General features: G+C 47.0%; 2 protein-coding genes across 13 annotated transcripts in view; both read right to left on the minus strand.

The window, feature by feature from the left end:
• Positions 1-19,948, minus strand: part of LOC148334541 (voltage-dependent calcium channel subunit alpha-2/delta-4-like) — a 35,504-nt gene extending 15,556 nt beyond the window's left edge. For 3 of the 12 annotated variants that reach the window (XR_015843993.1, XM_088297529.1, XM_088297526.1), the window contains exons 1-16: positions 19,548-19,945; positions 7,661-7,742; positions 5,266-5,382; positions 4,847-4,906; positions 4,470-4,632; positions 4,269-4,400; positions 3,728-3,788; positions 2,884-3,034; positions 2,728-2,802; positions 2,292-2,381; positions 2,092-2,205; positions 1,938-2,016; positions 1,522-1,655; positions 1,323-1,340; positions 1,094-1,171; positions 44-124 (exon numbers count right to left, since the gene is read on the minus strand). Coding sequence is in view for 6 of the 12 variants with exons in the window: in XM_088297529.1 (XP_088153655.1) it covers positions 44-124; positions 1,094-1,171; positions 1,323-1,340; positions 1,522-1,655; positions 1,938-2,016; positions 2,092-2,205; positions 2,292-2,381; positions 2,728-2,802; positions 2,884-3,034; positions 3,728-3,788; positions 4,269-4,400; positions 4,470-4,632; positions 4,847-4,906; positions 5,266-5,382; positions 7,661-7,742; positions 19,548-19,636 (1,524 nt within the window). In the remaining 6 variants the exon portion in view is untranslated. Of the gene's footprint in view, positions 1-43; positions 125-1,093; positions 1,172-1,322; positions 1,341-1,521; positions 1,656-1,937; positions 2,017-2,091; positions 2,206-2,291; positions 2,382-2,727; positions 2,803-2,883; positions 3,035-3,727; positions 3,789-4,268; positions 4,401-4,469; positions 4,633-4,846; positions 4,907-5,265; positions 5,383-7,660; positions 7,743-19,547 lie in introns of all 12 variants that reach the window. The other 9 variants (XR_015843995.1, XR_015843994.1, XR_015843998.1 and 6 more) reach the window with 4 other exon arrangements.
• A 2,187-nt stretch (positions 19,949-22,135) lies between these two features.
• LOC148334543 (echinoidin-like) lies at positions 22,136-23,822 on the minus strand. The gene is made up of 6 exons (XM_088298725.1): positions 23,760-23,822; positions 23,640-23,667; positions 23,480-23,565; positions 22,854-22,985; positions 22,289-22,394; positions 22,136-22,212 (listed from the first exon to the last, which is right to left on the minus strand). Exons 1-6 carry the CDS (start codon positions 23,820-23,822, stop codon positions 22,136-22,138), a joined length of 492 nt encoding a protein of 163 aa, XP_088154851.1.
• Between the last annotated feature and the right edge of the window lie 1,404 nt (positions 23,823-25,226).

Below are 25,226 nucleotides of genomic sequence, written 5' to 3' on the forward strand. Positions count from 1 at the left end.
GGTTGGCGAGAAGGAGGACGTGCGGGCGTGGCAGCGGACCCACCATGTAGCGCGGCGCCAGCTTCATGACCTCCATGAGGGGAACGTCGGTGCCCACCACGCCCAGGAGGATCCCGTGCGACAGCTGCACACACGCAACAAAACAAAGCACGGACACTTTAGGCTTTCAATATCTTAATAACTCTGACTCGGAACCGGACTTTCACAGCCTAATTTTTGGTGTCCCTCCAAACCCTCCTTTGAAACCCTACCATTTGTTTAAACCCAAACCTTGTCAAAGCCAAATTAAAAAAAATGTAACCACACCTTGAGAGCTCAATTTGAAACCATCGTTTAAAACCAAAAAGCACTTGGGGAAAAAAAAACTGAATTTGAAACGCTAAGCCGACATTGACACCCTACTTTGAATCGCTAACTCTAGTTTAAAACTCATTTTTGAAACCTTAACCCTAGTTAAAATCCCATTTGGAAACCCTAGCCCTCACCTGTAAGCCAAACCGCAACCCTACTTTGATACCCTACCCAGAAACTCTAACCCGAGTTTAAAACCCTCCGATGATAGCCTAACCTAGTTTGAACCTCGAATTTGAATCCCTAATCCTCTCAAAACCGAACCCTAGTTTGAAACCCTCATCTTTAACCCTGTATTAAAACATTACTTTGAAACCCTAACCCGTCATCTGAAACGTTCCCGTGAAACTGCGAGCTGAGTTTGAAACCCTACTTTGAAACCGTACTTTGATAGCCTAACCCTAGTATGAAACCCCTTTTTGAAGCCCTAACCCTAGTTTGAAACCCAACCCCAACCCTAACCCTATCTCTTGAAAACTTTCAAATCAACCCAACTCTGAAACCCTCATGTGAAACTCAGAGCCACAACTCCTAAATCGAAACCCAAATCCGGATTTAAGACCATGACTTGAAACCCTAACCCTAGTTTGAAATTCTTATTTCTAAGGCAAGTAAAATCCCAACCCAGATTTGAAACCTGAACCTTTTGAATGTGTGCGCAGATCGTCTGCTCATCTTTGGCAACGTGAGCAACGACGAACACGCTGGTGAGTGTACGACGCTGACGAAAGGCGCGACTGACCGTCTCCTTCTTCTTGCTGAAGACGGGCATGGCCACCGACGTCATCAGCAGCAGACTTTGCGCCTTGGTGCCGAACAGCTGACATGACGACAACAACGACAAAAGCGACAATCGTTAGGACCCGCGACACTACTTTGAGACGCTTGGACGGGAGTTCAACAGCTTCCAAAAATCCACACACACACACACACACGTATGCATCCCCAATATGTGTCAAAAGCACGTTTACCTCCTCAGTTTTGGGAAGCTGACAGCAGCAAGATGAAGAGGACGAACACGATGAGGGTGAATATGAAGAAAAAAAACACAATGTCAGAATGAAGATGAAGGGGATGGAGGCGGTGCCAAGGGGTGTGCCCGCACGTGCGCCGGCCCGCTGATGCTTGGATGATGGTGTGTTTTTTGGGGCGTCAGGGTCGGGGTCTCACCACGGTGTCCATGTAGGCTTCGGTCCAGATGATGTCGTGATCGTGGTTGATGACCATGGGCCGGCTCAGCACGTGCAGATACTCCATCACGTTCTCCTGCACGTCGGCCAGCGTCGACACGTGCGTGTAGTAGCCTGCACGCACGCGGAGTCAGACTGTCATCACGGCGTGAAACCCTGAAAGGCTTCCCTAAGCCCAGTTTCAAAACGCCATACTGTGATTGCGACGAGGAATTGACAAATAACCAGACCAGATTATCATTTCAGGGTATCGCTATTGTGAAGGATCCCGATACCAGAAACCGATACTTAAATCTTACCAACACACACACACACACACATGCACGACCTTTCACAGAGACGCTGAAAAACACCCACGCACACACTCACATGCACACGCACGACGAGCCTTTTGACCTTTGTTGTTGCAGGCGATCCACTTTGTGTTTTGGGCGAACGTCATCTCTCGGCCAATCAAATATGTGAAGACGCGCACCTGAGAAGAGGAAACCAGATGAGTTTTTTTTTTCTTTGCATTGAACGTGGGCGAGCGAGCGGCGGGCGCGCTCACCCTGCGCTCGGGCCAGTTGAACTCCTCAAAGACTGACTCAAAGTCCTCCATGGCGCCGTCCGTGATCAACATGATGGCCTGGTTGCACATGCTGCCCTGACCCAAAACACGAGCCTGTGCACACGCGCACACGCACACGCACTTATTTTTGCCTGATTGTGCCATGTGAACGCGTGACATCAAGGACACGCCGCCACAACCTCGTTGAGGATCTTGAAGGATTCTTTCATGGCGTTCTTGAGCTTTGCTTCTCCTTTGACGTGAAGCTCCTCCACCAGCATCTTGAAGTGCTGACACGCACACGCATCAGTCATACAACAACAACAATCCGTTTGCATGTTTCTGGGTCTGTGTGTGTGTGTGTGTGCGTGTGTGTTCACAACTGTCTTTGTGCCGACGCGCGTGTCTGTCTGCGTCATTGTGTTTGTGTATTTCAATGTGTGCACATTGTTGTGTTTGTGTGTATTCAGCTCTGTGTCTGTACACGCCCGTGCGTGCGTGCGTGTTTTTGTTTGTGTGTGTGTGTGGGGGGGGGTTTGTTTGAGTGTATGTCATTGTGTCTTTGCGTAGCAGTGTGTGCGTTTCTTTTGTGCGTGTGTTTGTGTTGGTTGACGATATCGATGACGGAGACGTTACCTCCCTGTTGTCCAGGTCAGCTTGGACAAGAGTTCCTTTGAAGCACGGCTCCACGTAGCGCACGTAATCCGTGTACTACACACACACACACACACACACACAAAGATGAAGGGGTGCGCGTGTGTGTGTGCGTGTGCGTGCACGATGAGGGCTCACGGCGATGACGTTGACAAAGTCGTTCTCTCCCAGCGTGTCGAGGATGGTGTTGATGGTGTGCTTGGCGATGGTCATCTTCAAGCCCTTCATGCTGCCGCTGATGTCCACCATGATGATGATGTCCTTGGGCGACGTGGCCGCCTGGATGTACCTGACGCACACGCAAAACACGCAACACAACCCGACAGGACTTGGCAAACCAAATGAGTTCATTGGTAGAGTTATCTGCAGATGCCACAGGTCGGCGGCTAAGCTTGGCACCTTTCAACTTGGCACCAAGTTGCCACGCGATGGCAACAAAGCACTACTTTTGTCTAAATGAAACTCTTTTCATCACCTCAACTTAGCTCGTTGGCAAGAATTTGGTGCCGCAAGATGTCGGCAAATCGCTATATTCATTTCAATGAAAATCCTCAACATATTTCAACATTGTTCCTTGGCACCAAGATGCCACATGATGGCAGAAAAGCACTACTTATGTCCAAATAGAGCTCCTAAACTCACTCCAAAAGTAGTTCCTTGGCAATAATTTGGTGCCACAAGATGTCGGCAAATCTCTACTTATGTCAAACTGAAATTCTTTAATTTGCTTCAACCTTGTTGCTAGGCAACACGATGGACGAAGAAGCCACCAAAGGACTACTTGTACTGCTTCGGCCTGTATGCAGAGACTCACTGTCATTTGAAACACGTTTGAATGGACAAAAACAGAAAAACATTTCAACGCCAAGACGTCTTAGGCGACATACTAAATTGTGCTCCATGTCTCGGGCCACCTGATGAGGCACCGGCTCACGTTTGAGTGGAAAACATTTTGGCCATAATTTGACAATTAAAAAGTCACCAGTTTCGGTTCCTGCAGTCGAAGGCGGCCACGCCGTTGCTGTCCGGCGTCCATTTGATGCCTGAAACGACAAACGCGTTGTTGACATGCTAAGCTAACGAAGAGACAACTTAGGGGACAATTTTGTCGAAAAGTTCATTCCTAATAAACAGAGCTGGGCAGTCCGACAATTTTTATGAATTCGGTCGGAGGGTCGAGGTCGGAACCGTACTGAGATTGCAGTTGCCGGGTCGGGGGACTGACTGGCAAAAAAGGCTCGAGTGCCCAACTCGGCTATTTTAATTTAGCCATTCGAATCAACTGTTCAATATTTGGTTGGGATACAATGAATCTTAATTGGAAGATAACAAAGGAAGAACTCCTGTACTCGAGTATAACCCAAATCATGTTTTCAAATAAATGATGAGTTGATTAAGCCTGAACAGTAAAATGACATCAAATGATTTGTTCAGCCTATTTTTGTCCCTCCAAATAATCATTTTCATATCATTGCCACCAAAAATGTACCATAATGGACGAATTCTACCCGCAGATTTCTTACCAGGGTAGATCCTGAAGAAGCCGGCGGAGCTGCCAAAGTATTGCCAGGTCAGCGTCGGGTCCTTGAGGAAGTTGCCCACGAAGACGTCGTTCAGGGCCTCCGAGTTGTAGACGGCGTTTACGATGTTGGGGTCTGTCGGCGGGACGGACGGCCGTTAGAAGAAACAGCCCGCATGACGTTTTTGTCGCGTGACGCCCAAACCTTTGTTGTAGACGTTGGTGGGCACCTGGACGGTGCTCTGCTGGGTGTTGACGGGCATCTTGTTGAAGTGCTCGTTCTCCTCCAGCGGGAACTCGCCGCCCAGCTCCACAGAGTTGCCGTTCTCATCCACCGTGTTGATCAGCATCGAGTTGTAGTAGTCAAACTGACAAAGGCGCAAATTAGCGTCGCTACATCCATCCAAATGTCATTCGTATTCTTATACTCGGGCATTTAGTTGAGCAACGCTTTGGCCTGTGTTAATGCCGCTTCTCCTCTCTTTTGCTCCCTCCAGTCCTACTTGGAAATGGAGCCAGATGACCTGGATCGGAGGCAGCATTTTGTCGTGGTCATGGAAAATGACATAAACGCACGCGTACCTCCAAGGAAGCGTTGAAATCGTGGTAGAGGTCAGCATCTTCCGCCGACTCGGCTAGCCTCTGAAACGTTTCAAAATAGAATCCATTTTGTGTCCCTTTATGATCTTATATTTGAACGGTTTATGACTCCATTGGAATGTAAACAACTCAGCAGCCCGAGATCAACATCATTCCATTGACATGTTTGCAACTGGTTGCTCGGCAGACTTGATGGGGCGCGAGAGGACCGAGACAAATAAGATGGCTGAATGATGGACTCGGTCTTATTTACAAACTTATCAGACTGACACATTTCTCACTTTTGGGTCCCAACCTTACCAGTTGAGAACAACTCCCCAAGACCCCCCCCCAAAAAAATAAATAAATAAAAATAACATGCAGACCATGACTTAGTGCGCCGTAAGAATTATAAAAAGCACCTTGACAGACTTCATTTTGCTGCCCAGCATGCGTTCGATCTGGTCCGCGTAATCCTTGACCAGGTTGGTTCCGTCCACGTCCACCATCTTGATGATGGACTCCACGTCCTTCAGTTTCTGAACACACACACACACACACACACACACTAACTTGCATGATTGTTCACCGCCCACCACCATTTTCTTTCTCGCCGTTTTGGCTCATGGGAAATTGATTGTATTTAATTAAATAATTTGCTATATTTCACTGAAGACAGGGGCGCTCCAATCTCGTCGTACACAGAGTACGATGACAATAAAGGGCATTCTGATTCTGATTTTAACTTTTTGGAGTAAATGGTTTTGTACTGTATTGTATCACTACGAGCGTTACGTTTTATTACTTGGTGCCGCTATCGGGGTGGGCGATATATATCATCATCGATATCATCGTCAATGTTGCTTTCATGATTTTACAATTATTGAGTATTCATACCGCCTCAAAAAGGAATGACAAACAAGTCCGTCAGTGGCCGCAAAGTAGGAGGAAGTGGTGAAAAACTCATTCGGCCAATCGGTGCGCATTGACGGAAAAGCAGGAGCAAGCGATAAACCTTCATTCTGCGAATCAGCCACTGTTCACAAATGCTGTCGATCCATAATTGTTCTGTGAGGCAAGTGCAGATTTTTGGGGTTTGAAAAACATCATTTATATTATTTATTTTTATTAATATTGATATCAATATTTTTCTGAGCTCATATCGCCCACCCCTACAGCTATGGTCTCCGTCATTGCTCCTGAGATGAAATCCCACATTCTCCAGCGACTCACTCACTAGCTGACCTTTATTTTAAAATCTCGTCTTGGACTTCCGCCTACAATTGTATTCACACCTGTCGAAACATCAGCAGATATGGCCTTCCGTATGGAGATGACATTGATGCAGATTCCGAAAGTCAGAAGTGAACTGGGCAAAATTGCTTTGCACAAGGATTTGAAATCTTTGGAAATTCAAGGCAATTTTCAAAGACAGAGAAATAAATTCAATTGGATCCTGTGATTGCACTCTGTCATCCTATAATTCCAAAGTGTAAACGAAAGAAAGATTTGGGATCATGTCACCCTTAATGGAAGAAATGTAAGTGCAATGTGACAACGGCAAAGCACAAATACTCAAGTCTCTGTATTTGGACTTGCAGTAAGCACAGAATGAGAGCATTTTGGCCACCTGTGCTGCAGGGCGCTAGCGAGCCGAGATGCGCTAGTTAACGCGACACTAAACAAAGCACACGAACCCGCTTGAATGAGGCTATTTGTGTCATGAGGGATTTGTGACCCTTTATTTTGATCTTGGGCCCTCAAATCTGATCTGGAGTGAGCCAAGTCGCTCGGACGTGACGTGACCTAGAGTCATCGGGTCACTTTCTCGCCATGAGTCGCATGGAAGTGGATTCACGGCATCGTAGGTCAACAAGAACAAATAACATGTACCCCTCTTTGACATTTATTTGATGAAATTGGTAATATTTGTTTTATGAGCAATTCATGCCTCGACACAATTTCCCAATTCCTTTCGAAACCTTTAATTTAGTAGTATGCGCTATTCCTAATGGTCTGATTCAATTTATAGTCAAACACTTAAAATACGAAAAAACTGCTCCCGTAGATGGTATTCTAATGCTAGATGGAATTGAATTAATAGAGAAAAAAAATGTGCTAATAAACATATACCACTAAACCAAAAATCTTTTTGGAATCTTGGATATAAATTGTAAAAAAAGCTTGGCTTTTACCTTATAAATATTTTATTACTAGTAAAGCCAAGGTCATACATTTTAATGTCTTACATGATATTATAATTTACAATATAAATTCATTGATATGAGTAATATTTGTTCTTTCTGTGGTAATGACACTGAAACAATACCTAATTTATTCTTTGACTGTGTAAAAGCCATTTTGATCTGATTTAATGCTTCATTTCTTGAAACCATCCAACACTCTCTGTATTCTTAATCTGAAGGATGTTGTTTGCCATTATAGTAACCCAAGTGATAAAAATTTTGCATGTTTCATTAAATTCATCATTCTTTATACTTAATTAACAATAAGAAAAGAAATAAGATATTAACATCTTTGAATGCCCTTTTTTTCCTATAAAGCCTCCGTTACAAATATCCAGAGACGTTTTCCTTGTTTTATTGTTCTTTATTTTTTACATTTATTGTCTTTCTTTTTACTTGGCCTATTTTTAATCATGATACAAAATCGCAATGCATCTATTAATCAGGTCCCCTTCACCATACAATGTTTGATGACTGATGGTTTAATTTTGTGAACTGAATATGTGCTCTTGTTATATTGTTTGTTGATTGATTCAATAAAGTTCAAAACAAAACAAAACACGGAATGTACCTTTTGCAGAAGAAGTGATCCTGAATACTTGGTGGAAAGGTCTCGAAGCTCAGTCGAGAAGATGGATGCCCACTGTTGCACGCTGTAACACAAACAACATGGAACCCGGGAATTATTAAGCCTGTTCATTTTTTCCCATTTTCTGTTGATGTGATGCTTTGATGAGCAATTCGCTCTTTCACATGTGTCTTGAACGCATCGCGACATGACGTCACGTCTCGTTCGATAGCGCGAGAGAACTTTCCAGCACTTTTTTTCCCTACTGTACAGTCGAAGTAGAAATGGCTCCGAACCAGACAAAGTTGGGCTTTCAACTTTCTCTGCGTAAGATGAGACGCTGTGGATTCGCATCCTGTGTTTTATTTATTTTTTTAAACAAAAGAACGTGGAGTATTTTGACGAAATTCGTTCCAGGTGAGTGTTTTAATTGAATGTGCACAATTAACATTCCCGTGTCAACATAACACTCGACGTGTAAACTGTTAAAAAAAAAAAACACTCGGAAATGATCTTTTGTGAACATTGAAATCGTTATTAGCTGACGTTGAGACATAATTGAAAAAATAAACTATTGTCACTAGTGTGTGGGTTAAGCTAACAGGCTCACGATGGACTAACACTGTGCCAATTAGATATAAGCATTTTTTTTTAATTTACTGGTCAATTATTGCAATATTGTTTTCTTCTCAAGGAAAAGCTGTATTTTTTTAGGGCGTTGATTGACTAATGGCTTGTCACGTCTTGTGCAGGATGTTTTTTTGGGGACTGATCTAAGGATTGCACTCAGGTGTCTGTGAATTGGATGCCACGTGGTTGTCAGCGAGGGACATTTGGATTTCCTTGGTCACGGATTTCCCTGGAGGATGGTAGGACAGTCTAAACCAGGCGTTGGGAACCTATGGCTCGCGAGCCAGATGTGGCTCTTTGATGGCTGCATCTGGCTCACAGATAAATCTTTAATTATAATAGAAATATTTTGTTGTACTCCTTTCCAAATGTCACGATCCGTGCTCCTTGTTGCAGCGGTGTGGGCGTGCTCGACGGCGCGTTGCCCGGAGACGCTCAGCTGTAACTCATCATCCCATTGATTACTAACTATATAAGCCTCCGACACGCACTTCCGCGTGTCGGATTATTGCTGACCCAACTTGCTCTCGCCATTGTGCCATTGCCATAGTTTTGCCAACCTTGTTCCGTGTGTTTGTCGTGATTGCTTGCTTGTTTGTTTGCTTGCTTGTTGCTTGCTTGTTTGCTTGTTGTTTGCTCGTTTCTTCTACAGCTACGTTTCGGCTCGCTTTCTGTTTTTCGATGTTTGGACTTAACCTTACCCTTTTGAGGAAGGACATTTTCGTTTTCGGGTTTCTTGCATTGCAAGCTCCTTTTGTTAGTCGTTTTGGTTCCCCTGGGGGAAGATCTTTCCCCCAGCGTTTTCCGTTCGTGTCTACCGACGCCAGTAAATATAGTTCCTCTATTATTATTGATAGCAACCCTCCTTGCCTATCGCCTGCCAATTGTTTTTTGCCGGCCACAATAAATATTGTTCCTACCATATTTTCCCTTGTCTGCGCTTTAAGAATCCACCCACACCGCTTCCCAGCCCCGGCTGGGGAGCGATCCTCACAGAATAATCCGACCATGGATTCTGCAGACAAGGAGAAAATTTTTCATGCCTTGACCAGCCAAGGACGCCTAGTGGGCCAACAGGCGACCGAGCTCGCGACCCTGCGCGTCGCGGTCGGCCAACTGGTCCAGCAACTCATGAGCCTAGGGGTCCGACTGAGTACCCCAGTTCACCCTGCCTCGCCGGTTCCCAACCCGGTCGATCCCCCTTCCGGGGCTCCGCCCCCAGGTTACCCGGTTAAGGAGCCTAACCTGGCTCATCCCGACCGCTACGGCGGAGAGCCTGGCCTTTGCGGCCCATTTATTCATCACTGTAGGCTGATCTTCGATCAGCAGCCCCTAACCTATGCCTACGATAGTTCAAAGGTAGCGTTTATGATGAGCCTCCTGACTGGTCAAGCAAGCGCGTGGGCCATGGCCGTGAGCAACGCGCACCCAGCAATCCGCTCCTCATTTCCTAACTTCCTCGCCGAGTTTCAAAGGGTATTCCACCACCCAGTCCGCGGGAAGGAGGCCGGAGCCGAACTGTTGGACTGTATCCAGGGCTCACGATCTGTTGCGGATTATTCGATCACCTTCCGCATCCGAGCAGCCGAGAGTGGGTTCGACGACTGCGCCCTGAGGTCCGTGTTCCGGAGAGGCCTGAACTCGGCTCTAAAGGACGAGCTGGCAGCCCGCGACGATGCCGAGACGCTGGAGGAGCTGATCACCCTGGCCATTCGTTTGGACAACCGCCTGCGGGAGCGTCGCCGAGAGCGAGGGGTGGAGCAGCGCCGCGCCGATCCACCACGCTTCCGGTCTCCTGAGCCAGCACCAGCGGACGAGCCAATGCAGATGGGGGCGACCCGCCGGGCGTCCCGGGAGCAGCGCCAAGCTGATCGTCCACGCACCCGGAACCCCGACTGGTCAACCACTGACGAGCCCAAGCAGCCGGTTCCAGCTCGCCCGGATCTTCGGGAGAGGGAGCGTCGGCGCAGCACGGGGGCGTGCTTCTACTGCGGTCTGCCGGGACACAGGGCGGCGGTTTGCCCGGAGATGGCCGCTCGCCGGGGGTTGTCTTCCCGCCCCCCAACGAACTGCGAGTCCGCGCCCCGCGCCTCCGCGGCTAAAGAGCCCCGTCAAGAGCCGGTCGCCAGCGGGTCGGGCGGTTCGGCCCGCCCCGGGACGGTCTTGAGACTGGAGCTGGACGGGGAGATCATGGGACTCGGTGGTGGAATCAAGATTCGCGCACTCATTGACTCTGGCGCCGACGACTGTTTTATCGATGCGGGTTTAGTCTCCCGGCTCGGCTGCCTGGTCACCGAGCTCGAACAATCCGAGAAGATCTACGACCTCGACGGGCGCGTGCTGGCCGATATCCGGCGCTTAACCGAGCCCCTAACCTTAAAGCTGTCGGGTAATCACATCGAGAAGCGCTCTTTCTTCGTCATGCCGGCCAGGTCGGCACCCGTCGTGCTAGGGATCCCATGGCTACATTCGCACAATCCCGTCATCGACTGGGGGCGCCTTTCTATCCAAAACTGGAGCCCGTTTTGTTACGCGCATTGCCTACGGTCCGCCGGGGAGGGCGGGCGAGTCAGGGCGCTCCCGGAGGCGGACATCGACCTTAACGGGGTCCCGAGCGTTTACCACGACCTCCGCGCCGTTTTTAGCAAAGAGAGGGCTAAATCCTTGCCACCCCACCGTCCGTATGACTGCGCGATAGATTTAGTTCCCGATCCGGTCCTGCCGTCGGTGCGGCTGTACAAGGTCTCGCAACCCGAACAGGCGGCCATGCGAGACTACATCACGGAGTCGTTGGCGGGGGGATTAATAAGGCCGTCTACGTCTCCGGTGGGAGCGGGCATGTTCTTCGTCGAGAAAAAAGATAAATCGCTGCGCCCCTGCGTCGACTACAAAGAATTGAACGCGATTACGATAAAGAACCGCTACCCCTTGCCTCTGTTGGACTCAGCGTTCGCCCCCCTGCAATCCGCTACCGTCTTCTCTAAGTTAGACCTCCGCAGTGCCTACCACTTGATCCGCATCAGGGAAGGGGACGAGTGGAAAACTGCGTTCAAAACCCCACTCGGACACTTTGAATACTTGGTCATGCCTTTCGGTTTATCTAACGCCCCCGCCGTTTTTCAAGCCCTGATCAACGACGTGCTTAGAGACATGCTCAACGTCTGCTGTTTCGTGTACTTGGACGATATACTCATTTTTTCTCGGTCCTTAAAGGAACACCACCTGCATGTGCGAGCTATCCTCCAACGCCTGTTGGAGAACAAACTGTATGTAAAAGCGGAGAAGTGCGAGTTCCACCAAACATCGGTCCCATTCCTGGGCTTCATCGTCGAAAACGGGCAACTAAAGGCCGACCCGGCCAAGACGCGTGCCGTCGTCGAGTGGCCGGTGCCAGTTACGCGTAAACAATTACAAAGGTTCTTAGGATTCGCCAATTTTTATCGGCGCTTCGTCAAAGACTATAGCCGCCGGGCGCCGCCGCTCACGCGGCTCACCTCGACCAAGGTCCGGTTCACCTGGGATAGTGGGGCGGAAGAGGCATTCGCGGACTTAAAAAACGCCTTTACAAACCCTCCAGTCCTGCACCATCCTAACGCTGATCTCCCTTTCGTTGTAGAGGTGGACGCCTCTGATTCCGGAGTGGGGGCCGTCCTGTCGCAGCGGTCCCCGGTCGACCAGCGTCTTCACCCCTGCGCCTTCTTCTCTCGTCGCCTCTCGCCAGCGGAGGCCAACTACGACGTGGGAAACCGTGAACTTCTGGCTGTGGTCCTGGCCCTGCAGGAATGGCGGCACTGGCTGGAGGGCACCCAGGAACCCTTCACCATATTCACGGACCATAAGAACCTCTCTTACATTCGCGCCATGAAAAGACTGAACCCCCGGCTGGCACGGTGGGCCCTGATCCTGAGCCGGTTCAATTACACTATGACGTTTCGGCCGGGGGCACGCAACACCAAGCCCGACGCTCTGTCCCGCATCCACGACGCGTGGGAAGAGGAGGAGGGGCCGGCGAGCGTGGTCCCTAGCCATCGAGTGGTGGGAGGCCTCCAGTGGGAGATAGAGCGGCAAATCCGGGAGCTCCAGGACAAGAGCGGAGCTCCAGCGGCCTGTCCACAGGGCCGCCTGTTCGTGCCCACTCGTTACCGGGCGGAGGTAATCCAGTGGGGCCACGCCTCCAAGTTGGCCTGCCACCCGGGCATTCGGCGCACCCTGGGCCTGATCGGGCAGCGATTCTGGTGGCCTTCCCTCAAGCAAGACGTGACGGCCTACATCCAAGCCTGCCCGCCGTGCGCTGCCAGCAAGGCATCGCACCAGCCTCCAGCGGGCCTGCTACGACCGCTCCCCGTTCCGGCGCGACCCTGGGCGAACATCGCCCTGGACTTTGTCACTGGCCTGCCCGTTTCCCGGGGGCACACCGTCATCCTGACTATAGTGGACCGATTCTCCAAGGCCGCCCACTTCGTGGCCCTGCCCAAGCTCCCGACAGCCTTGGAGACGGCGAAGCTGCTGGTCCAACACGTGGTTCGACTGCACGGCATCCCCGACGACCTGGTGTCAGACCGAGGCCCGCAGTTCATCTCCCGGGTGTGGAAAAAGTTCTGCCAGTGCCTGGGAGCGACATCCAGCCTCTCCTCCGGGTACCACCCACAGACTAATGGGCAATCGGAACGTGCCAACCAGGACCTCGAGTCCGCACTCCGATGCGTCTGCCTGGACCAGCCTTCGACCTGGGCCGACCACCTACCGTGGATTGAGTACGCCCACAACACCCTGATCTCCTCGGCGACCGGACGATCGCCGTTCCTGACGGCCTACGGGTACCAACCCCCGTTGTTTCCGACCCAAGCTGGTACCGAAGAGGTTCCCTCAGTTCAGCAGCACATGAAACGGGCTCACCGGGCATGGAAGGAGGCCCGGGCCGCCCTGGCGCGTACAACGCAGCGGAACCAGCGCGTCGCTGATCGCCGTCGGCGCCCCGCCCCTGCCTACAAGATCGGCGACAAGGTCTGGCTCTCAACCCGGGATCTCAACCTGGCAGGTGCGTCCCGCAAGCTGGGCCCGCGTTTCGTGGGCCCGTTCGAAATTACCGCCATCATCAACCCTGTCTCAGTTCGTCTCAAGCTGCCTCCCACCATGAAGATCCACCCCGTCTTCCACGTATCGCTCATTAAGCCGGCTCCTACCTGCCCTCTGGTGCCACCTGCCGCCCCGCCACCACCTCCACGCATCATCGACGGCGACCCGGTCTACACGGTGAAGGACATCTTGGACTCCAGGCGCAGGGGAAGGGGCACCCAGTACCTGGTCGACTGGGAGGGCTACGGCCCGGAAGAACGGCAATGGATCCCTCGCTCCTGGATCATGTGTCCATCTCTGCTACACGACTACCACAACGCTCACCCGTCTAAACCAGGTAGTCCGCCAAGGGGCGTCCGTTAAGGGGGGGGTACTGTCACGATCCGTGCTCCTTGTTGCAGCGGTGTGGGCGTGCTCGACGGCGCGTTGCCCGGAGACGCTCAGCTGTAACTCATCATCCCATTGATTACTAACTATATAAGCCTCCGACACGCACTTCCGCGTGTCGGATTATTGCTGACCCAACTTGCTCTCGCCATTGTGCCATTGCCATAGTTTTGCCAACCTTGTTCCGTGTGTTTGTCGTGATTGCTTGCTTGTTTGTTTGCTTGCTTGTTGCTTGCTTGTTTGCTTGTTGTTTGCTCGTTTCTTCTACAGCTACGTTTCGGCTCGCTTTCTGTTTTTCGATGTTTGGACTTAACCTTACCCTTTTGAGGAAGGACATTTTCGTTTTCGGGTTTCTTGCATTGCAAGCTCCTTTTGTTAGTCGTTTTGGTTCCCCTGGGGGAAGATCTTTCCCCCAGCGTTTTCCGTTCGTGTCTACCGACGCCAGTAAATATAGTTCCTCTATTATTATTGATAGCAACCCTCCTTGCCTATCGCCTGCCAATTGTTTTTTGCCGGCCACAATAAATATTGTTCCTACCATATTTTCCCTTGTCTGCGCTTTAAGAATCCACCCACACCGCTTCCCAGCCCCGGCTGGGGAGCGATCCTCACACCAAATACGCGGACGGGCAACGGTCAACTACTTCTAGAAACGTGCCTCGCTGTAATTTCAGTGGGAAAGTGGAAAACATACATGTCTTTGTGTCTATCTATTTAGTAGCGATGTGTCCTCTGTGTCAAAACTCCAATGTGTGTCCCGAGTGAATTGAGAGCGAATATTTGAATCGCGCACCGCGAAAATGCTCCAGTGACGTAACGTAGTTGATGACAGTCGTAGCCTCGAAACCGGCCGTACCACGTGATCGGTTCAGGAAGCGCATCAAGAAGTTAAGTTTCTGATTTTAAGCAGCAATTGAAACATGATGGAGGTTTCCCGTTTTGTGAGTATTTGGGTAAGTTTTTTTTGAGAAGTTTGTAATTTTCTCACTGTTATTGAGTCATTTAGGAAGAGAAAGGTTACCCCTGTATGCGAACACTTTAATTAATCTTAGTCCTTTGAAAAGGTCAGAAAAAAAATTACTGTTGGAATTGAATTGTATTTTGATGGGATGAATTGTTACTTTATAACCCATGTTTTCAGTGTAAGGTGATATGCCAGTTGTGTTCCAAAGAGCTGGTATACAACAACAACACTACTTAGTTAAATTAGATAAAGCAATGATTACCTCAGATGATTTAGTGACATGTGGTTATTACGTAAAACAGTCAGCAATCGCCGAGTGGTTATGTATTATCAAGCAGCTTTCGTGCGTGCGTATACAGTGTCCATGTAACTTTAAAACCACTGGGAAAATACCAATACAGTTTGAGTGATTGGAAATGGCCTAATTTGAAATGAATCACTATGTCTCTGTTTTGTAGGTTTGTTTGGATTGGCAAGTACCTTAATCGCCTGTCAAAGTACCCTAATCACCTGTTGCACTGCCAGTCACATCTGCTTCAATAAAAGCCAGCGCAAACCCTAACTTAAATTACATACTTTCAAATTACGACAAGGAATCGACATTAGAATCGTCAACAGCCAGCCGGTGGTGGTACAGTTGTTTTTCTGGCGTCCACAAAGTTGTGGGTTGGGATCTCGCAGGAGATGGTATGTAATAATCCTTGTATGTTTTTCCAACACAAGTTTGAGTCAATATTTCATTTTCCAATTAGTATATGATTTTATTGTCAGGAGTCGGTATTTCATTTTCTAATGAATACACGATTGTATTGTGAGGAAGCAGGAGCGGTGTGGACAATGCTTTGGTTGACATCGTCGTTGAGGATTCTCAGTCCTTCTCGATTGTGCAGGACAAAGGGGTTCAGGAAAATCTTTGCTGCTTTGAACCCGAGCTACACTACCCGGCATGGATGGTATGAAATAAGAAAAAGCAATTGAGTCCAAAATCACTTAAATAAAACTTTACTTTTCAATAAAAAAAGAAATGAGATAAAACTTTTTGTGGGCATTTTTTTTATCCACAACAATAAATACTCAGTGAGTGCATTTTCCTCCATCCTTTCAATGTCAATTTCACGTCATGAGTGTAATCCAAATCAACATACATAAAATAACACAGAAAATATAATCCAACAAAACACGACCCAAAACGGCACAAAACAACATAAATAACAGACTTCAAAGAAACAAGAAGCCTAACTTAACAAGCACAACAGGAAACCCAAAACATCATAAGACGAGACATGAGAGGCTAAATGATTGTATCATAATAATATCATGATGGTGTCATCATGAATGCCGAAAGTACTTCCATGCCTGTGAGGACACTCTTGCACGCATGCACACACACACACACAGAGCGACACACACATGCACACGCGTTTAAAGAGATGAGCACAATACCTGCCCTGGTGTTTTACTTTAGTATTTTTATCCTCACTGCTTATCTCACGAGCTCGACTTCCCAAAATAGCAATAGATCATTTAAAAAAAAAAAAAAATCACGGCTCCGCACATAGGACCTGAGCGTTAGCACGTTAGCGTGTTAGCATGACGGGGCCGTGAACAGTGGGTCACGGCAGTGGAAGGTGAGCGCCGCACTGGTGAGGCCGGGCTTGCGCGGGTCCGGCGGCCTCATTGGCCCGCAGATGACGACGGATGAGCGTGCGGCTAACGCATCCATGCTATACGGTTCTTAGTGTGTTAGCATAGCACAAACATGAGAGGCGCATGTGTCCATCATCTCTCACGCACACTAACAAAGCATTGTTGCCATTTGTGGAACACCCGAGGGTAACTTGAATCATTCTGGAACACTGTGGGATCTTTTGGAGATGTTTTAGGATATTGTGAGACACTGAGTCTTTCAAACTACTCTAGAATATTGTGGAACATCATAATAATGAATTAAAAAGTGCTAGAATCTGGTGCCGCATTTTGAACCCTTTCGGAACATATTGACGCATTTTGGAACAGTTTTAGGACACTCTTGGGCATTCTGAAACTCTCGTGGACCTGAAGATTTTGGGCAATTGTGGGTACTTTCCCCCCAAAATCTAGTAGATGCCAGGTTATAACAGTATACTGTCGACCCATTCTAGAACATTACGTTGCATTCTGGCATGGTTCTTGGACATTGTGGGACATGATGTAAATTCTTGTGAATACATCTAGAAATCTATGAGACCATTCTAGTACTTGGTGGAACCTTTCAAGTACACTGCGGTGCATTTTAGGATGTGTTACAACTATCTTTAACATGTACAACAAAATTGCAATACATTATGTAAATTCTGGAACTCTTGTACATCTTTGTGGGACATTTTGCAACCATCTTGCATTGTTCAACGACATCTGGGGGGCATTTTGAGGCTATTCTACAATGTTGATATTGAGATATAAATATTGCATTGATATTGTTGGTTGCTAGAACATTGTGGCGTGTTCTCAAACCATTTTTGAATAGTTTGGCTAATTGTATATCGTTGTGGGCGTTATTCAGTATTGTGGGACAATTTGGACCACGCCGCTACATTCTGCAATCATTTTAGAAAATGGTCTGACTCCCTCCTGGAAGCATTCTAGAGCATTTGGGTACATTGTGAAATATTTATGAGCAGCCCAAATTGTGCAAGGTCCCAGGGCGCAGAGATTGTAGTGGCGCGCTAACGCAGATTAACCAGATTAGCAGGATGAGTGGACAAGATGGCAGACGGACGAGAGGCGGCTAAAAATGTGGGACAGTTGGAGCCTTGCAAATCCTGGCCACTGACCTCACTGGCTGGCAAAGGGCGGAGTCTGGCTCCCACCAGCCAATGAGATGCCGCCACGGGAGGAAGTGGATGTCAACTCCACACGGAAGGGCCTTTTTAGTGGCGTGACATTTTGGCCAATAGGAATCACTCACTATTTGTGGTTCTGGTTCTGAACATGTGTATTCATTAGAACAGCGGTGACTGATTTGTGATTGTCATCATACATTAGAGGCACTTTGACTGACCTGGGAATGCTAACTAAATGATGGACCTTCAGGTGAGGTCTCATAAGGACCAACAAAGATCTGGATCATGATTTATCTTGATTCATTCATTCGCAGTAGAAAGACAAGCATCTCAGTCCGAACCAGTTTAAAACTGTTTCATTCAATCATGTAGGGCTCAGGTTAGGAGTTCAATCATTCACAGTTGAATCTTAACGTGGGGTCATTCATTAACAGTCAAAGCATGAATATCGACATCAGAACCACTTTCATCAGGTTTCATTCATTCATGGAAGAAAGGTGAACATCCAAATCAGAACCCAAGTTCAACAGGTTCCACTTATTGAATATACAGTGGAACCTCGGTTCTCGAACGACTCTGAGGTCGAACAAATCGGAGTTCGAACAAAAAAAAAGAGAAATTCTTGCTTCGCAGTTCGAACAAACCTCGGAGTTCGAACGCCGGTACGACGCGTGAGTGTGTACGCGAGGGTGGGATGCTGAGCGGCGTACGGGTGTAGATCGCTCTCTTTCTCTCTTCGTGACCAACTGTTGTCGCGTGCGGACGTGCTGCGTTTTGCTCTCGCGTTTTATAGAGGTGTACGAAGTGTTTTAGCCCCTAATCATGCCTCCAAAGAAAGTCAGTGCAAGCAGCAAAGGAATGGTTTCGGTGTTCGAACAATTCGCTTTTCGAACAGGGTTCTGGAACGGATTATGGTCGAGAACCGAGGTTCCACTGTAGATGCATGACGATGCAGCCCAGTGCAAGTTTAAATCTCTTCCATTCAAAGTCAAAGCATGAATGAATAGCTAGATCACAACCGCTTTGAAACCATTAAAAGCACTCACAATAAAGACTTTAAGACCCAGATCAGAAGCAGTTTCCGTCCAAGTCTACGCGTGATTAAATAGAGCAGAACCCATTTGAATAGGTTTCAGTCATACACTGCCGAAGCATGAAGATCCAGATCAACCACTTTACAGCTATTTCATTCATTCACAGTGGGAACGGTACGACGACATCAAAACCAGTTTGAACCTAATTCACTCACAGTGTGTTTAAGGTCAGGGTTAGGATTTCAATCATTTACAACCACTTTGTGTCCATGTTTCCAGGTTAAATTAAAATAAAATCAGATTCACAGTAGGGTTGGTGTCAAGGTTAGGATTTCATTCAACCACAGTAGAAACTTTAATCAGAATCAGCTCAGAACCAATTTGGAGAGTGGAACATTGGTTAGCACATCCGCCTCACCGTATCGAGGTGAAGGGTTAGATTCCGGCTCTGGCCTTCCTGTGGGGAGATTGCATGTTCTCCCTGTGCCTGCGTGGCTTTTCTCTGGTTTCCTCTCACGTTACAAAAACTGGCTTGATTGGTTGATTGAACACTCCAAATTCTCCATTGGTGTGGTGTGAGTATGAATGCTAGTTTGTTTGTGTGCCTTGCGATTGGCTGGCAACCACTTCAGGGTGTCCCCTGCCCACTGCCAGAAGACAGCGGGGATAGGCATCCTTGGATAATGGATGGAGAACCATTTTGAACAGGGATCATTCATCCACTGTAGAAACACAACGATCAAGATCTAAACCAGCGCCATTTAGTCACAGTAGAAAAAAAGCCAGTTTCAAAGAATATCTAGATCAGTACATGTTTGAACTAGCTTCATTCGTTCACATTGGAAAAAAAATCCATATTCCCCCTCATTCATTCATTCATTGATTCAGTCACTGACAATAGGGTTAAAATTTCATTCATGCACGATAGAAAGAAGAACCTCCACATCCCAAGCAATTTGAAGTCAAACAAGACTCACGTCTCTGGTGGAATCTTCATCTGAGCTTGAACGCTGATCCACAGCAAGAAGAATCCCACAACTCGGTGCAGTGTGGAGACGCTCTTCATCCTGCTTTCTGACTTCCGTGGAGAAGCCAACGCGGCTTTCGTCTGGAGGATTTAAGAAGACGGAAGTGGCCTCCTCACAAGGGACCCACTTGGTTGCTCAAGTTTTTGGTTCTTCAAGGTCCTCATCACGGTCCCACTCGAGGTCTGAGCCCCGCAGGCTGCTCCTGCTGCTCCTTCTTCTTTCGGGTTCCTCCAGGTTCTTCCTGGCGACATCAGCGAGAGGACGGCGTCCCGCTGGAGATTTTGCTGCAGCTCACCCAATTTGCCACATAATCCACTTGGATTAAAAAGCCCTCCTCTACGGCGGGAAAGCGGCGAGGGGCAGGCCGGACGAGACGGGACGCCAGCACCTCATTGGATAGACACTCCCTTTCATCTAAGAGGATTACACGCGCGCACATGCACGCACACACACACCTGTGTATGCAATAACTGTTACATTTTTTTAGATGTCCTCAAACTGACTCACACACTTATGTGTGCAATTATTGCAACCTTGTAAATCTTGGTTGATTTGATTTAGTGAACATATAAACAGATAATAGCAACCAATTCAGTCGGAAGTAAAATATTTAAAAAGGGCAAAGAAATGATTGACAAAGTGCAGTTTATGTGTTGAAAAGCGAGTAGGAAGAAGTAAAGAGTTTATCTAGTCCTACCCCGTGTTTTTTGTGGATTCTGACTTGTTTCAAATTAATTCAATATCATTTATATAATATATCCCAACAAAAAAAAAAGGAAAAGGAAAAAGTCAACATATAAAACTACTCAGATGCATACAATTTAACTGCCCGTATTTTCTGGACTATAAGCCGCGACTTTTTGCCACGATTTTGAACCATGCGGCTCATACAACGTTGTGGCTTTTCTGTGGGTTTTTCTTTCACCGGTAGGGGGTGCTCTATAGTTCACAAAATACGCTAAATAAATCTCAAATTAATTTTTTTCTTGGGTCTCATCTGTTTTAATGAGAAAAGTTGTTGCTGTGTTAAAAGGCACTCTTTTAACAATCTGTTGATGTACCTTTATGTGCATTCACAGAACAAAATTGTTCTGTACATGCAGTGAACAACACATTTTTTTCAACATGGAAAACTGCGGCTAATAGTCTGGTGCGGCTTGTAATTTAAAAAAAATAATATTTTTTTGGGGGGGTGGGTATTGCTGCAGCTTCTTATAGTCCGGAAAATTCTGTAAACTTGTGCTTACACATGTCAACTTAGATACAGTACATAAGTACATACTCAGGCGCATAAATATTTCATTTTACTCTCATACTCATAATGAATATTTCATTTACATTGCCCTCAATCTAACACGTGACAGGAATTACAGGATTTGAACATGTTTTTGAACACAGCAAGTGATCAGTTTCAAAGTTGAAATCCGGTCCTTTCAAGGATGCTGGAGCAAGATGAGCTTTCTTAATTTCACACGCGTGCAGAAGTCATATGATGTTGCAATGAGCACAATAGAATACAGCCAGCGCTTTGACCAGCGCCTAAAGCAATCAGTGTTTCGAACACAGTTGTTCACAAACTGGAATCGGAAGTCTTCCATGCCTTCCTGTTGAAAAACACAGGTTCAACATGTTTTCGAAAAGCTCGACAGATAAAGTTGCTTGGTTGAGCAACTGGGAAAGAGTCCAAAGGCCAATTACATTAATTGACGAAATTTCGTAATAAGAGTGAGCAGACCTGTTCAGCGCAATGGCTGAACAAGCATTTGAAATAAGGCTCATCTTGTCTGGCTGGGCCAAATTGTCTTGTCAGTCTTTTTTCATTGAGTTGCTGAGGTATTTTCGCTCATTCGGACCTCTTTCTCAGTTTTTTTTTCAGTGAGTTTGTATTTTGTTTTTTGTTTTTTTTTAACTTCATGAAAACCATTAATCCAGTCATTCATCGCAGTGTGTAGTTACGTTCCCAACACCCGCAATAGAAATAACATTAAGTAAGATAAATACGTATTTTATTAATCACTGTCAAGTGATTTGACACAAATGCATCTAAATATCATTGAACAATTTTTTTTCTGCCACCTTCATTTTTTGGTAGGTAGCTCATGCTTAAACTTGCTGAAAATTTTAGGCCAGCACCAAAATGTTGACAATTGCATTTACGCAATATCAGACACACATTTGAAGTGTGAGGTTTATTTCCCCGCAGACAGCCCCCCGGAAACTCCCACGCAAGCTCACTTCCGGGGGAAATATGTCTTGTGTTGCCACGCATACGGCCCATCGACTCGATTTGAACCATCAGAGACGCAAACTTGAGGTGTGTCTCAAGTATTGCGCAAGCCACTCTCTCAGTAAGGCACCAAACATTCTCATTTGAATGCAGACAGATTTGTTTGTTTATTAGTCGGTTGTTCTTTGGACGCTGCCCATAATGAGTGAGCAATGAGGAAGGACCGGAAAAAAACAACAACAACCCAGATTCAGAAAATCAAAGACACCGTTAAAGTTGCATCTCATCTCATGGTTTTTCGACCGCGAGTTCACCAGCGTTGAAGCAAATCTACGATGCAAACATACGGGTGGTCGTCCGTGCAGGGCTCGTCCGCCCAACATCCGTCTGGAAAGAATCCGTGTGTAAATGCGACAACTGGCGACCTATCCTCAGCCAATTTGAATGACAGTTGTCCACTCACCGCTTTGATTAATCTGGACGCAGTCGCCAGAGTCATCGGGCTCTGATCCAGTAAAAGCACGGAAATCATCCTCAGTGCCGTCGGTCCAAATGAAGTTTCCATCGTCCTGAAAATCAGCACATTGCACGCGGATGTAGATTTTGCACTCCAACATCCCCAAGGCCCATCTTACATTTCAACTGGTTTGTGACTTGTCCTATTATTGGCTACTTACAATGTTCAGAAACAGTTGAAGACTGCTTGATGGTTGGAGGATTCTGACATTTAAACTTCTAACGGCTGCAAAGGGGCCAACTAGTTACCTCATTCACAGTTCAGAGCTAATGGAAGGCTCAACGTTGTCTGTCGGTGAGAATGTTTGCGTGTGTATTTGTGCCCTGCGCCTGGCTGGCGACCAGTTCCGGGCGGACCCCACTTCTCGCCCGAAGTCGGCTGCGTTGACTGCAGCGCGACAGAAAATGCATGCATGTCTCTTTTCGGTTTGTGACGAACTTGAGTCTGAAGGACAAATTCACTTGCTGTGTGGCATTAAAAAAAAAACACGTTTGCACCGTCACCGACTCACATCAATTGTATCGTGAAATCCGATCCAAGCATCGTCTGCGTCGTCACTGGCTAGAACCAGTTCGTGAACAAAAAAATTTTCCACGGCATTGTGGATGGACACCAGATTCCCACCCAGAATGTTGCAGACGCTCTGTTGGGAAAAAGAAATTGCACTTGACCGCTTGACAAGATATTTTGTGCACAGCCTTTGTGTCATGTTTTGGGGTTGGTGCGGTGCAATGAGGACCAGCGAGATGCAACGAGTGCCAATAAGAATCTATTGTCAAAAGAATAAATTGTAAGCAAACACGACACGTGGACAAATCCAAAGTTCTAAAGCTTAAAAGGGAAGATTCCAGCCTGAAAGTCACTCACCTAGATGAGGGTGCGCGACGACGACGCGCAACAACAAAAGAATCAGAAGCAACAATCATGACGAACCAGAACGAGGAGTTAACTGATGAGACGACAAGAAACACCTGGAAAAGACACGATTGCTTGGAGGGAGCCCATTGCAGTGCACAATACATGAAAGCGGAACACAAGCAAACAAGAAATGGCAGGAAAATAATCGAATTGACTAAACAACAAAAAAAGATGGTGACAGGACTCAAGTGAGCGATCTACAGCCGAGATCTTGCCCACCTCGGCATCGGCAAAGGTCCTCGGCTCTCCTTGGAAGATGTAACAGTTGCAGTCCAAGCGAGTCCAGCCTTTCGGGCAGCCGTTTTCTGCAACACAAAAGCAATTCTTTCTGAAGTCCAATCAAATTGTTTGTTTGAAGAAGTGCAAGGATGCTGCCAACCTTTTACTTTAACGACGACCTTTGACCACTGTGAAAAAGAAGAAGAAGAGAATTGTCCCAATCAGACCGCAGATGATCAATCTACGTTCGTGCAAGCCACAAGCCGACTTGGGCACTTACAGCTTGGGTCATGAGCCCGCCGACCCCGCAAAGGAGCAACAATGAACGAAGAGTAAGAGTCATCTGCGCAACGAAAGCAAAAAAAAACTTCAACATCTGAGGGACCTTCGTCTCTCAACGTGCGAATTTGTAAAAGTACGACCGACGTCAAGTTACCTTTGCAGTCGTGATGCTTGATGCTAAAGTTAGCGTCCTATCCTTTTATACAACGCTTTGGCAGTTTTGGAATGTTGTCGACCACGTCAATGTCATAACATGCAACGCACACTCTATGAGAGAATATACACACCTGGCTGAAAAATGTGACGCTTTCACTGCCGCAGCCAAATTAATTAAGTCAAATTGCTTTTGGGCCAAGGCCCACTCACTGGCATTGTAAATACTCAAACGTCGACAAATGTTTTATGCTGCTGCCACTGTTGTTTGTAGAAGGCATTTTAGATTTAGTCTTGGTCATTTGGACGAAAATACTTTTTAGTTTTCGTCAGATTTAATAATTCCTATTTGTGATAGTTGTAGTTGACAAAAACTTTTAGTTGACGGAAACGCCCCAAAAAAAAGTTTTAGTCTAGGTTTTGTAAATTTATTAGACCAAAACTCAAAAAGGTGAAAGGTGTTCATCCGTTTTAGTTCAAAATAGACACACAAGGTTTTCACCCAATAGCAAAGACTTTCTGATGCACTATTAAGGATTATGAATTACAAACAGATAAAAAGTGCTAACAGTGAAATGGATGCTCATTGCTCCAAAGTAAGCCGAGAACCAAAACTGTTGTGGCTTTATTTCACTTCTAGCCAGATAAAAAAAAAATGTTTTAACAACAGTGGCTTGTAGTAGACTTGTTCTCTAGTAAAGGAGCACAAGTACAAATGCTATCGAACAAATGTCTTGTCTACTTGTACCAGCTTGCGGTTATCAGAGCAAAGTAAGTAGCCTTGCGAGTGTCACGGTCGCCGTGGTCCGTCAAAAGGAACGCTTGTCAGCGTGCGAGCCGAGACGAATGGCCGCAGACGTGTTCGTGCGACACCGGTATGTTTGACGGTGTGTTCGCGGCACATGCGCCCTGCTTGCTGTCCTGGTGGTGGGCGTGGCCAAACCAAAGAAAACTTGCACTTCATTGCAATGTTTTGAAGGACAGATGACATCTAGAATAGGAAGGGATGTCTTCAATTTTGAGCGTCTGATGGACGAAGAGTAAGAGTCATCTGCGCAACCAAAGCAAAAAAAAACTTCAACATCTGAGGGACCTTCGTCTCTCAACGTGCGAATTTGTAAAAGTACGACCGACGTCAAGTTACCTTTGCAGTCGTGATGCTTGATGCTAAAGTTAGCGTCCTATCCTTTTATACAACGCTTTGGCAGTTTTGGAATGTTGTCGACCACGTCAATGTCATAAAATGTATAGGCACTTGTTTTTAGGCCGGTAAATAAGCATGTGGAGAATGTCACGTAACACACCCAAACTG

Source organism: Idiotropiscis lumnitzeri, chromosome 6 (genome assembly GCF_059441095.1).
Source record: "Idiotropiscis lumnitzeri isolate Australia: NSW breed Sydney's pygmy pipehorse chromosome 6, RoL_Ilum_1.0, whole genome shotgun sequence".
Taxonomy (NCBI): Eukaryota; Metazoa; Chordata; class Actinopteri; order Syngnathiformes; family Syngnathidae; genus Idiotropiscis; species Idiotropiscis lumnitzeri.